Source organism: Henckelia pumila, chromosome 2, assembly GCF_033568475.1.
Source record: "Henckelia pumila isolate YLH828 chromosome 2, ASM3356847v2, whole genome shotgun sequence".
Lineage (NCBI taxonomy): Eukaryota > Viridiplantae > Streptophyta > Magnoliopsida > Lamiales > Gesneriaceae > Henckelia > Henckelia pumila.
In genome coordinates, this window is record NC_133121.1 from 145,049,338 (window position 1) to 145,063,080 (window position 13,743).

The 13,743-nt window shown below is 31.3% G+C and overlaps 1 protein-coding gene across 1 annotated transcript; it reads left to right on the forward strand.

Annotated features, from left to right (window-relative positions):
* The first annotated feature begins 3,171 nt into the window (after positions 1 to 3,171).
* Positions 3,172 to 5,050, forward strand: LOC140878618 (caffeic acid 3-O-methyltransferase-like). The gene is made up of 4 exons (XM_073282235.1): positions 3,172 to 3,599; positions 4,028 to 4,332; positions 4,424 to 4,488; positions 4,757 to 5,050. Exons 1-4 carry the CDS (start codon positions 3,172 to 3,174, stop codon positions 5,048 to 5,050), a joined length of 1,092 nt encoding a protein of 363 aa, XP_073138336.1.
* Positions 5,051 to 13,743: the final 8,693 nt, after the last annotated feature.

The following is a 13,743-nucleotide window of genomic DNA, read 5'->3' on the forward strand; positions in this document are numbered from 1 at the left end:
TTCAAAACCAATTTGATATGTTATAGTTGTTATATTCACGTCATCAAAACTATTTATTTTTTTATATGCATTCATTAAGAGATCATAACATTACTCATCAAATTAAAATTTTGAAAAATTAAAATTTTATATTTTCGAATAACTATCAACTTATAAACCAAGTACAATTAAAGAAGAAAAGTTTGAAGAAAAAAATATTAAATTAAAATTAATAATATTCAAACGAGATTATTTCCGTTGAATAAATATCAAATTAAAATAAATAAAAATAAGAATTTTTTTCACAAAATAATAATAAAAAACTAAAGAAATAAATAATCATATTTTTTTCTCTAATTGTATTTTTTTAAGCAAATAAAACAATTGTAGGTAAGGAAATAAAATTTTCAATAATTTTAGGGTAGTTTTATAATTTAATTATCGCATGTAAACCAATGTGTAAGACTATGTGTACACGTAGCATTGTCCTTTTTCTAATAATTAATCCATAAATGTAGAAAAACACCGAAATATATATGAATTATATGAAATTTTTAAGATTAAATTAATTTTTTTTAAATTTTAAATTTTATTTATTCGTGAAAAAATTTATGAAAATTTTAAATTGTAAATATTATAATTAACTAGAAACATGCAAGTTTAATTGCATTTGAGGTGTTGGGGTGAATGAAAATTTTATAATATAAGGAAAGTGATATGTAATTATGGAGGATTTTATCAAGTAATATATGAAATGGTTAGGTTAGGTGGAGTGCTACGGGCCATTTATTGATCTTTTCAGGTTAACCATTAATTCATATATCAAATACGCTCATTTTTTTAAGTTGTAGACTTGTAGTAGCCTAGTAGGCTGGTAGCATATATATAAAAAATAAAAAAAACAAGCTAGTGATATGCTCCACTCATCTCATTTATTTAGATTTATGTGTGTTTTTACATATATATATATATTAAGAGAAATTATTGGAAAAAACAAACTTTAATAGAGAAAAATATCATTTTACTCTTATTTAATAACTGCTTTAATATATATTATAAAAACTTTTTGGAAGAAACTAATCTATTTAATGAACACAGGCAAATTGGTAAAAGACTAATAGAAAAAATATATAATACTATATACAGTATATTTACATATTATTCCCAACGTATTATTATTATCCCAATAAAATATTATTCATTGCAAAAATAAAATAAATAAAATAAACTTATTAATTATTTAAAGGAAAGACTGTAGTTGCTTGCAAATTAGAAGCAATAACGAAACTAGCTACTCCATTTTGATATAATAAAACAGTGTCAAAATGTTATAATATCTATAGAAGCAATTGTTGACCAATATTATTAGTAATGAAGCTAATTAAATATTTTTTTAAAATAATAAATCAGTGTCAAAGTATTATATTTCTATTATAATATCTATAGAAGCAATTACTACGATTATTAAAAACCTCCTGTGGCTAAACTAGCAACGTTTTTTTAAAAAAACCGTGGCTATATTAACCACGCTTTTTTAAAAAACGTAGTTAGAGTTTAACCACGATTTTTTAAAAAACGTGGTTCAACTTACCTACGGTTTTTATAAAAAACGTGGGTAAATTTAACCACGGTTTTTTTTTAAAAAAAACTTGGTTAGATTTAACAACGATTTGTACAAAACCGTGGCTAACATAGCCACGGTTTTTTATAAAAACGTGGTTAGATTTAACCACGATTTGTAAAAAACCGTGGCTAACCTAGCCACGGTTTTTTAAAAAATCGTGGTTAATTTTTAACCACGGTTTTAAAACGTGGATGAACTTAACCACGGTGCTTTTAGACACGGTTTGAAAAAGCGTGGCGAAAAGCGTGGCTATTTTTTTTAGCCACGGTTTTTGCCGTGGCTAAAATGATAAAATTTTTGTAGTGTATTGACCATAATAAATCGGAAGAATTACATTTTTTTTTTCATGTTATGTGCATTTTTTCACTTTTGGTTTTGTTATTCGTGAATTTGTATTTTCAGCCATGAAACTTGCATGTTTTTTTTATTTTTGATCATGTTACGATGAATTTTCAGTTGTAGTCCTGTAACTTGTATACTTTTTCATTTTTGGTCATTTAAATTGTATGTTATTTTCATTTTTTTTATCTCATTCTATTGTGTTTTTTCGGTCATTAAAAAATGATCGAAAATGAAAGTAAATGCATGCTAGGTTAAAGGACAAAAAATAAAAAATAATATACAAGTTACAGGACAACAAATAAAAATTCACAATAACAGAACCAAAAATGAAAAAAACAAGCAAGTTATATGACTGAAAATACAAATTTACATTTAACAGGACTACAAATGGAAAAAATGCAAATAATAAGAAAAAAAATGTAATTCTCCCTTATCTATACTATTATATAAAAGTTGAGATCCATTTAAAAACTGTTTTAGTCCATTTGATGATACCAATACAAATTTACAATTTTAACCCTCAAACATACATTATACTTTATATAGATTATTGGGTAAAATGGTAAAAACTCACGGTAATATTTCTCAATCCCATCATTAAAAACCACCCACTATCTATATGTTGCTAAAATTAAAGATACATTTCAGTTAAGGAATTTCATTGCAATTTTGTTTAATATCAACATATTATTTGTAAATTATTAAAATTTCATATTTATTATAATTTTAACTAGATATTAAATTATTTACGTACACGCAGAGCGTGTACATCGGTTGCTAGTAAATATTACGCTAGAGCTTGCGGTTAGCTAGCTATTAGTTATTATTTTAAGTACTTCAAATTAGCTATGAAGTATAAACTAATCAATTAGCTAGTCAAACAATTTCTTTTATTTATTTATTCCCCAAAATATAACATCTTTTTTAACACAAAAGTTTTTATGAAACGGTCTAACATGTCAATTTTGTAACACAAATATCCTATTTTGAGTTATCCGAAAAAAATTCTAATTTTTATATTAAAAATATTACTTTTTATTTTAACTATAAGCAAGGTTGGCCCATCGTTTCACATGCATAAACCTATTCCTTTTCTAATGAAACCCATATATAATTACATGACCCACTAGTACATGTGATGTTTGTATATATATATCCTTGATCATCCAAAGATAGACTCACATATCTTCTAAATTATATATCCAATTGAATATTGAAAACAAACTATGGAGAAGCAAGTCGTCCATGATATTTACTACAAACATGGCAACCAAGAAGATGATGAAACATTTGTTGGGTGCCTGGTTGCATGTGGATCCCACGTCCTCCGATTGGTTTTGAACACTTCCATTCAACTCGACCTATTCGAGATCATCGACAAGTCCGATGATGGGGCCCACATCTCGACTTCTGAGATCGCTTCTCAGCTTCAAACGCGTAACGTTGAGGGAGCAGCCCGAGTGCTTGACTCTATGCTTCGGGTGCTGGTCACTCATTCTTTCCTTACTTTTTCCACAAGTACTGATCATGGTTCCACAACTGAATTGCGTTATGGGATTGCACCAAAAGGAAAGTTCTTAGTTCCAAATGAGAGAGGGGTATCGTTGGCAAAATTTTATGCCCTAACGGCCGAACAAGAACGTAGCTACCCGTTGTACGTATTAGTTTTGACTAGTGTTTGCAAGAGCTTCTATGTGTGTGCGCGTGCGCTCTCGCTATATATATATATATTTTGATAGTTTTGATCCCTTCCTAAGGTAACTTTGGGGATCTTAGCTGGCTGCTCAACATACGGGTTCTTTTTTCTTTTTGAAAAAAAAATAGATGTTCATGTGATCGCATCTAAAAAAATAAAAAAAATTTGCAAGTTGGGTGTCGGCAGCTGACCCTCAACTTGCAAGTTTTTTTTATTTTTTAAAATAAATGCATATATTCATACGAATATCCGAAATTTTTTTCAAAAAAAAAATAAAATGAAAATGAAACACTGGATGTTGGGGGCGCTAGATAGGATGCGGGGATCAAAACAATATATTGCATTCCATATTGTAAATGACAAATTAGATTTATTTTTAATTTCAGCATTGCATTAAAAGATGCGGTTCTTGAAGGTGGAAATTTATTTGAAAATGCCGAGAATCATTACGAAGACATAGGATCAAACCCTGATTCAAAGAAAATATTCCACGACGCACTGGGAAGTCTATCTACTCTATCTTTGCAACAAATTGTTACAGTATACAATGGTTTCGAGGGATTGCGCACGTTAGTGGATGTTGGTGGTGGTAACGGTGCGACTCTTGGAATTATTATTTCTAAGTACTCTTCGATTCGTGGCATTAACTTCGATTCACCAGAGGTCATACGAACTGCCCCAACCTATGAAGGTATGTAAGCTTTTAAAAAAGATTTTTCATGTTTATAAAGAAAATTCCATACATTAATAATGCCCATTGAATCATTGTGTATGTGATACAGGAGTGGAACACATTAGCGGTGATATGTTCGTCCAAGTGCCCAAGGGAGATGCAATTATTTTGAAGGTGCAATATTTATTTAATTAATTATACGTTATTTAATTTAGTTGATGCATGGACAACGTAATTAGGGTTAAATCTATGCTAATTAATAAAGTCAATTAAGACACCACCATGATCATATTGGAAACAGGAGATATGATCAATATTTTTTCGAAATATATAATTGAAAGTTCGACTAAAACTTTGAATTTACCAATAATATGACCAAAACTAGAAAATATGTAAATTACAGGACCAAAAATTTTGTTTTCACTTTAATTTATGCATCCAGGCAGTGCTGCACAATTGGGGTTCTAAAAAATGTGTGAAACTTCTTAAAAATTGCTACGAAGCATTGCCAAAGAAAGGAAAGGTGATAGTGCTGGAACACATTCTTCATGAAATCCCGGGAACTGATGTATATTCACAACAAGGTTCTCTCTGGAACATCGTCATGTTATCGATGAACGGAAAAGAAAGAACTAAGGGCGAGTATGAGGCCTTGGCGATGGAAGCTGGATTTGCAGAGTTTAAGGTTCTCTGTCGTGCCTATGGAGTATATGTTATGGAACTTGTTAAATTCTAACGCAGTATTTGGGAGAGTTTCTAGAAAGCACTTGTCAGTTTTTCTTTTTCATAAAATTTCAAAATTTTGTGAATGAAAAGCTGAAAAGTGCTTCCTATAGAAGCCCTTCCCAAACACTACGTACGTACCTAAGTACATCGATATGTGAGAATGCACGTTATATATATGTGCGTGTGTGCATGGGATAACATACATGATATATATTAAATAATCAAAATAAGCCAAGTGATCTTAATAATTAGTGCACACGCCACACATACGATAAAAAATAAAATTAATTAACATGCATTTATATATAATAGATGTTTGTTACATTATTAATCTTGATTTTCTGTTATTCCTTCTTTTCATGTAAACCATTTATATAGTTTTCGGATGTGTTCATCGATCGATCGTTTGCACGACTACATGTGAATATATATAATGGAAAACTATAATATTATCAGTCGTGTATATTTATCTTCGTATGATTTTGGTCTTCTACCGTGTAAAAATTTTAGTTTTGTTTTCTTACATGATGCTATTGTGGCACTTGCGAGACGTTTACGTGACGCTGATGGGTTAATGAGATCCTATTATTTCTACCCTAGACGTTGTACATAAATCATTTATCCAAGGTTTTATATCTCAACACATATGAATAATTAATATTATAATGCTGATATGATAAATCATAGATTGTTAGATCTCCTATTAGAATAATACCCTTAAGGTAGGTTGAAGTAAACCACGCTGATGTTTGTATTGTCATTGTTGATGTGTCACATGCATCAGTACTTTAAAGGACCATAATTAATGTTGTTTTCATGTTATATTATGTTGTTTCAAGATTTATTAATTTTTCTCTTGCTATCACGTTTGGGGATGTATTCAATGAGGGAGATTTAATGACATTTAATTACTTTTGGGAATTTTAAAAGTTTAGTTGTATTCAATCATGACTTTTATATACTCTATAGAAATCTAGTAGTATTAAAAATAGAAAGTTTTTGCAGTGTTTTAAGAGTCAAATGGTATTCAACCTTGACTTTTAAAAACTCTACAAAAGTCTAGTGTTATTCAAAATGACAATGGACTTTTAATAACTCCAATAAATTTATTGACATACAAACATTAATGCTTAAGGTACAACTATAATTTTTCAAAAATGTCTTTGGTATAAGTACCCAAAGATTTGGATAGATTTTTAAAATTTATAACCCACATAAATTCGCTCTTTCTCCTCTCTCTCCTCTGTATCTCACTTTCTTCCATCTTTAAAATGTATCTCTCTATATATATGTTTAACTATCTTTTTTCATCTTCGTGCATTTTTCATTCTTTTCTAAAATTCTTCGATAGTTTGAAATCAAAATAAAAAATATTTCATTTGAAAATTTAGAATTTTTTAATAGAAATATTTTTTAAATGAAATATTTAGCTCATGATAAATAATTTATTTCTTTTGTTGTTTAAAAATATAAATTTTATAATATTTATTTATGAAATTAATTTTTTTTTTTGACAAAACTTGTAATCTTTATTGATGAGTAGAACTGTCACTAATTATAAGTCGGTGCAACCACAACGAAAAATTCCCAAACACCCAACAAAAAGGTGCAGGAGAAGAAATAACAAATTTTGTCAAGGAATGAGCCACTTCATTGACCGATCTCCTTGCATGAGAAAAAGAAACAGTAGTAAAATCAAAAGCTAATGATCTTATCTCTAAAGCACAAGAACGAACATAACTCAAATCACTTAGTGGCTCCGTGAATGTATGCACTGCCAAAAATGAATCAGAGAAAACACAAACAATTCACCCAGGACTATGGAATCTGGCTTTGTGACTGCTTTACCAAAGGATACCACCACCTGTCCATCTGGTTACGAATCACACCCCCAAGGCCACATCTTAGTCGCCTCGTTGAAGCTAGCATCCACATCAAGCTGGTGCCAGCCCTCAGCCGGTCTCTGCCACAAATTTGGTGAAGATATCTCATCAAAGACACAAGGATTAGCTAGATCGCTCATGGTTTTCCGATATTCATCCGGCAGAGAGGATACGCTAGGATAAGGAATGCTCGACTTTTGGTTTCCATTTTCATGAACCGCTTTACACCTTGCACCCCAATACTGACCATGCATGGCATACGAAATCCTCAAGTTCGACCCTCTCTAAATGGGCCGCCATCCACAATTAAACTTATCTCTTGAATATCCTGCTAGGGGTGCAAACGAACTGAACCTGTTCGTGAGCTTTACGAGCCCGCTCGATAAATATTTGATTCGTATTCGAGCTTATCGAACTCGAGCTGAATTCGAACATGTTTGAACTTTTTTTCGAGCCGAGCTCGAGCCGAAATTATTCTATTCGATAGTTCGCGAATAGTTCACGAGCCTTAATATTTAATTAATATAATATAATTATATAATAAATGTATATACATTTCGAACTTTTTAGAATATTTCGAGCTTTTCGAACCATAATATCCGAATAGTTCACGAATAGGTTCGAATATTTCGAGCCGAACTCGAACTCGAACTTCATTTCAAACCGAGCTCGAGCCAAAATATTTGAAATTATCGAACTTCGAATCGAGCTCGAACTCGAATATAATCTTATCGAGCCAAATTCGAGCCTTAAAATTTTACCATTATTCGGCTCGATTCGGTTCGTTTGCACCCCTAATCCTGACTCCCAATCCCCTTTAGACTCCTCCATACCCGGCCCATTTTCTTTCCAGAACTTCCTCACCTTGGGACAATAAATGAGCGCATGACATGTTGTATTTGCATGAGTGTGCATAGGAGGCACCATCCTGAGATGGGCACATGATGGTTTCCCAGGTTTATCATAGTAGGAATGATGTTATTAAAGACTCGCCACCAGAAAACGCGAATTTTTGGGGGGATGGCCAAAGACCTAAGAAGACTCCACCAGTTTTTCATTACCGTGGATTCCGAAAGAATTTTCATGCAGATTATGAAGCCCAATGCCAACTCTATACCCATTATTTACCGAATATTGGCCTTTTACTTCAAACTTTCAAAATCTCTTAGGCTATATAGCTCGGGCAGACATTTTAGATAGTGTTTGAATTCCACTGATGATTATTAATCCATGAGCTCATATGCGCCCCATTTTCCACTCATACCCCATGGTCATACAATTTTGATCGCAATGAAGGGATCCATTTATCCCGCAAAATGTTCACTCCATGCCCATCTCCAATTCTCCAATATAAACCCGCATCCAGCACATCTCGGCTCCAACATATCGATCGCCAGATATAAGATGGGTTGTTTCCAACTGGAGCCTGCATGATATCAGTGTGCTTAAAATACCGAGCCTTCAAGACCCTTGCCACCAAAGATTTTGGGTTTTGAATAATACTCCACACTTGTTTGGCCAGTAAAGATTTATTGAAAATCTCGAGTTTTCTGAACACCATACCACCATGACATTTAGGTCGACAGAAGAAGTCCCATGTAGTCCAATGCATTCTCTTTCTCCTATTCTCCATACCTCACCAGAAGTTAGCACATTCCCTTTCAATGGAGGCATAGTTTGCCTTAGGATCCTAAAACACGACATCGCATAAGTGGGCATGGCTTGCAAAACAGATTTGATTAAGATTTCCTTCCCCCAAAGAATTTACTGCCCCAACCCTGAAGCCTACGTGAGACTCTCTCCACAAGGTAACCAAACTGTACTTTTTTTCTTCGGAGGAAGAAAGTAGGAAGTCCTAGATACACCTCATGCCCTTGCACCACAGGGATGGTCAGTGAATTTTTAATCAGCTTCATCATGACAGGCTCAGTATTCGGAGTAAATGATAATGATGACTTTTCGAAGTTAATCGACTGACCCGATGTCAATTCATATGTTCTTAGGCACTCCTTGACACTAACACAATCAGCTGTTGTAGCCCGAAAGAATATTAGGCTATCATCCGCAAAAAACAAACGTGTCAATGACGGCCAGGACGATGTCATTCGCACCCCTTTGAGCATCCCCCCGTGCTGCATATGATGATAGAGAGGCCGACAGTCCCTGGGCACAAATGGTGAAGAGATAAGGCGAGAGAGGGTCGCCCTGACGGATACCCCGCCCCGTTTTAAGGCTGCCCATGACGGCTTGAATTACAGAAAAAGAATAGCGGACACTCGTTATGCTTCTCATCACCTTAGAAATCCATATGTCACTGAACCCCAGTTTTCTCATCACAGCTTCGAGGAACCTCCATTCGACCCGAACATATGCTTTTTTTATATCTAGTTTAAGTGCCGCATACCAGTGTTTTTATTTTTTTCGGGCTCGCATCCAATGTATTGCTTCGAACCCCCAGGATCACATTATCAGAAATCAGCCTGCCCGGGACAAAGGCTCTTTGGCTTTCATCAATAATAGTGTTCATCATCAGCCTCATACGATTAGTAAGGGCCCGGGAAATAATCTTGTAGTAAGTGTTACACAGACTAATCAGTCGAAACTCCTTCATCATCATCGGATTATTAACCTTTGGAATGAGGTAATAATAGTGTTATTCCAATCCTCCAAAGGCGCATTCTCATTAAGAATTTTCAGTGCTGCCCTAGTAACACCAATGACATGCTAGAACTTCTGATAAAAAAAAGTGCAGATAATCCATCTGGCCCAGGTGCCTTATCGTGCCACATATCAAACAAAGCTGCTTTTACGTCAGAAGCCGTGAAAGGAGCACATAAGATCGCATTCATAGCTCTAGAAACTTTTGGACTAATACAATCGATAACAGGTTTCAAAAAAACTGGATGCAGATCAGATGAAGTAAATAACAGAACACAAGAGCAGACATCTTGTTAGGAAATAATTTCCTACAAATATTTAAATCATATACACAAGAAAATTAGAGTAGAAACTTGAAACAAAAGTATCCTTAGAGCATGTGAAGAAAAGAATCAAAAAATACTTCAATGAAGATCACTTGGCATTGTGAGAAAGGAACTAACTCCAAAAAAGCCTTAAAGTTTAGGAGGACAAATAGTATGAGTTCGCCAGATACAAACTTATACCGATGAACGTAGTTGGTAAAAAATGCATATGATTATCGAAGAAAATTTAGACCTTAGTTTAATTAAATTAGGAGTACATCACCTACAACAGTCGGAGTTTACTATATGTTTGAGAATGGCTGCCTCCTCTTTGGTGTTTCTACGCCAGTATAAGCCGATAACAAAGTTTAAAGCCCTTACATTACATGTAAAAGTAATAAACTGCTCAAGTCCAATTCAGTGGTACAAAATTACGACTTAAAGAGAAATTTTCTTTGCATTCAGTGTACTATATAACGACTCATGTTGAAAAGCCACTTCCATCATATTGCAACGATAAGATGAAATAGGAGTGCTGTTTTGAATTTCTCGAGTCGATCTCAAATGAATTGAATGATCTTAAATGGATGTTACGTGCACAAATTCTCTCCCTATTATTATTATTATTATTATTATTATTATTATAGATAGATAGATTGTTTTTATATTATAGGGATAATAGTCAAAATAGTCCCGTAAGTTTGTTAGTTTTGTGATTTGGTCCTGTAAATATTCAATTTTGGGATTTAGTTCTGTAAGTTATGCTTTGATTTTTTTTATTTAAGTAATGTTTTTATAATCGTACCGGTGATCGAACCGGTCTAACTTAAAAAAATTGTTCAACCGATTTGACCGTTTTAACTAGACGGTCAGACCGAAAAATCGTTTATATAATATAATATAATGAATAATATATTTAAAATTATAAAATATAAAAAATGTATATAAACAGAAAAAAAAATATATTTACCTAAACTAAATAACTATATAAATATATTTAAAATATTAGTTATTAATATATATATCTTTTAAAAAATACATAAATTAATTTAAAAAATCTAATATTAATAAAATAATATTCTTAACAAAATACAAATTTCAAATAATTATGTATATATGTAATAAAATATTAAATTAGGGTTTTAAAATTAAAAAAAAAACTAATTTTTTTTTTTTAAAATCGAAAAACCGGTTTTTCGGGTTTTCATGGGTTTTTGACTGGTTCAACCGTTAAAATAGTTTTTTAGAGTGTTTCGGACCAGAACAGTGACGGGTCCCGGTCGAACTGGCCTATCCCATCCGGTTTTGAAAACATGGCCTTCAAGTGTTGATGTTACAACAGACACATCATCATTTTTCAATGTCACGTAAGTATTTTTAGCTTCCATGTCAGCATTTTCTGACGACACGTCAATACTCTATAAGAAAGGACTAAAAACCAAAATATAACTTAACGTATAGGACCAAAATCCAAAATTAAATACTTACAGGACCAAAACACAAAATAAACAAACTTAAAGGACTATTTTAACTATATTCCCCTATATTATATATACTAGTTAACGACGCACATGCGTTGCATGTGTATAATTAATAAATAAATCGGCATTAATCTATTTATTTAATACGTGTAAAAATGAGAAGACATAAAGTTGTAGCGATTTTATTTTTTCTTTCAAAAATTTTCAAATATAGAAGTTTTTCAAACAATGCACAATGAATTATCAATTGAAAAAAATATGTAGAAGAGAAGGACAAATTTGGAAATTAATTTTGGTGAGTTCAAACTATACCAAAAACAGTTTTTTTAATGGCCTCAACTTTTATATAATAGTGTATATATATATATAGAGTTTCTTTCAAGTGCCCACCTACCATGCCCACTACCATGTCCACCAATGATGTGTCACTATTCTATTGGACCTACAATTTATCACATCTTTATCACATCCAATAGGATAGTGCCACATCATTGGTGGGCATGGTAGGTGGGCACTTGAAAGAAACTCTATATATATATATATAGAGTTTTGCTATCATGCCCACCCATCGTGCCCACCTAATATGCTCACCATGAGGTGACACTCAACTATTGGACGCACAATTCATCACATCCAATAGTTGAGTGCCACCTCATGGTGGGCACATTAGGTGGGCACGGTGAGTGGGCAGGATAACAAAATTGTATATATATATATATATATATATATATATATATACAATCTCTTCTATCTTATTAAGTTTGAGGCTTACAAAGTAACTACTTTTGGTAGATTATGTCATACAATTTTTTATCTCCAAAATACCTTATTAATAACTTTCATAATTCTTTTTAAATAAATTAAATAATCAAAAATTAATTACAAAAAAACATAAAATTAAATATAAAATTACTCAATTCTTATTACATTTCATATAAAAGTTTGTTATACACGACAAATTTAATTTAAATGCACGCATCGTATGCATATGTTTACTATTATCTATACTATATTATAATAGTTCAACCCCTTAGTCTAACCCATTTTGGTGTGTCAAATCACATTAAAAATTCTTCTCATTTTACCCTTAAATTTAACACACTTCTATTTTATTTTAGATCTTAAATGACTAAATTATCCTCGATTTTCTCTAACAGTCTTATCTCATTTTATTTTTATCTCTATTTTCAAATTTCATCATTTATCAATTCCTATTAAATTATTTACGAAATTTTTTTACAACTTCTCTCTAACTTATATATCAAAATATCAAGCACGTGAAAACCATCTGTGACGATCGCTAATATATATTATATTGCACACGCTTTGCGTGTGCTGCGGTCACTAGTTACTATTAAGGTTGAGACCTGCATATTAATCAATTAACTTTGCCATACTGATTTTTTTGTTCTCCAAAATACCCTACCCCATAATTACCATTATTATTTTTTAAAGATAAAATGTAATAAGTTAATTATTAAAAAAATATAATATTAAATAAAATTACTCTAATCTTATTTTCATATAAAAATTATTATGTACAATAGATAAACTTTTAATTTATGTGCACATATCATGTGTATATGTTTATTAATAGATATAGAATGGTACAAATTATAGATAATATCCATTATATTTATGTTTGAAAGGATTGTTGCAACCTTTTAAAATAAGTAAATATGGATTTGTTTTAAAAATTTGTTAAAAATAATTCATAATCACTTATTTTAGAGTGTGTTTGGATTAAGAAGCAAAAACACAAAAAGTGTTTTTTTTTTTATTTTATGTGTTTGGACATATTTTTAGTACTTGTAAAAACATTTAATTAAGCTAAATAAGTTATTTTCTAAAAATCATATTTATAGTTTTTCAATGTTTTTCTAATAAGTCAAATTAAAAAAATAATCTATTTATCAAAACACAAAATTATTACAGCTTTTAGTTTAGACTTTTTTGCACCAAACGCGCCTATAAATATTGAAAATACACGCTAATTCCATGAAAAAATTTAATAGACATACAAACCCTTGACATTTTATCAGTTGCCCCAAAAACAAACACATGAAAAAATTTAATAGACATTCAAACCCTTAACATTTTATAAAATTTACACAGTTGTCCCAAAACAAACATGATCAAATTAGTTGTCAGTTTACCAAATTACCCTTATTATGTTTGATGAGTATATTTCTTTTTTGCTCCTAAATTTAATATTGGGTTTTGTGTAATATTATTTTTTTGAAATTTAAAATATTATAAAAATGAAAAAAGTTAAAAAAATAAAAAGAAAAAGAGAGGATTACCATGGACTTGATAACTAATATTTTTTTATATTTTTATTTGAAACATTTATTTCATCCACTTGATAATTAATCT

Coding starts and splice junctions, on each gene's coding strand:
- LOC140878618 (XM_073282235.1), top strand. CDS start 3,172: ATGGAGAAGCAAGTCGTCCATGATATTTACTACAAACATGGCAACCAA. Junction 3,600..4,027: donor CAAGAACGTAGCTACCCGTT/GTACGTATTAGT, acceptor TTTTAATTTCAG/CATTGCATTAAAAGATGCGG. Junction 4,489..4,756: donor GAGATGCAATTATTTTGAAG/GTGCAATATTTA, acceptor TTATGCATCCAG/GCAGTGCTGCACAATTGGGG.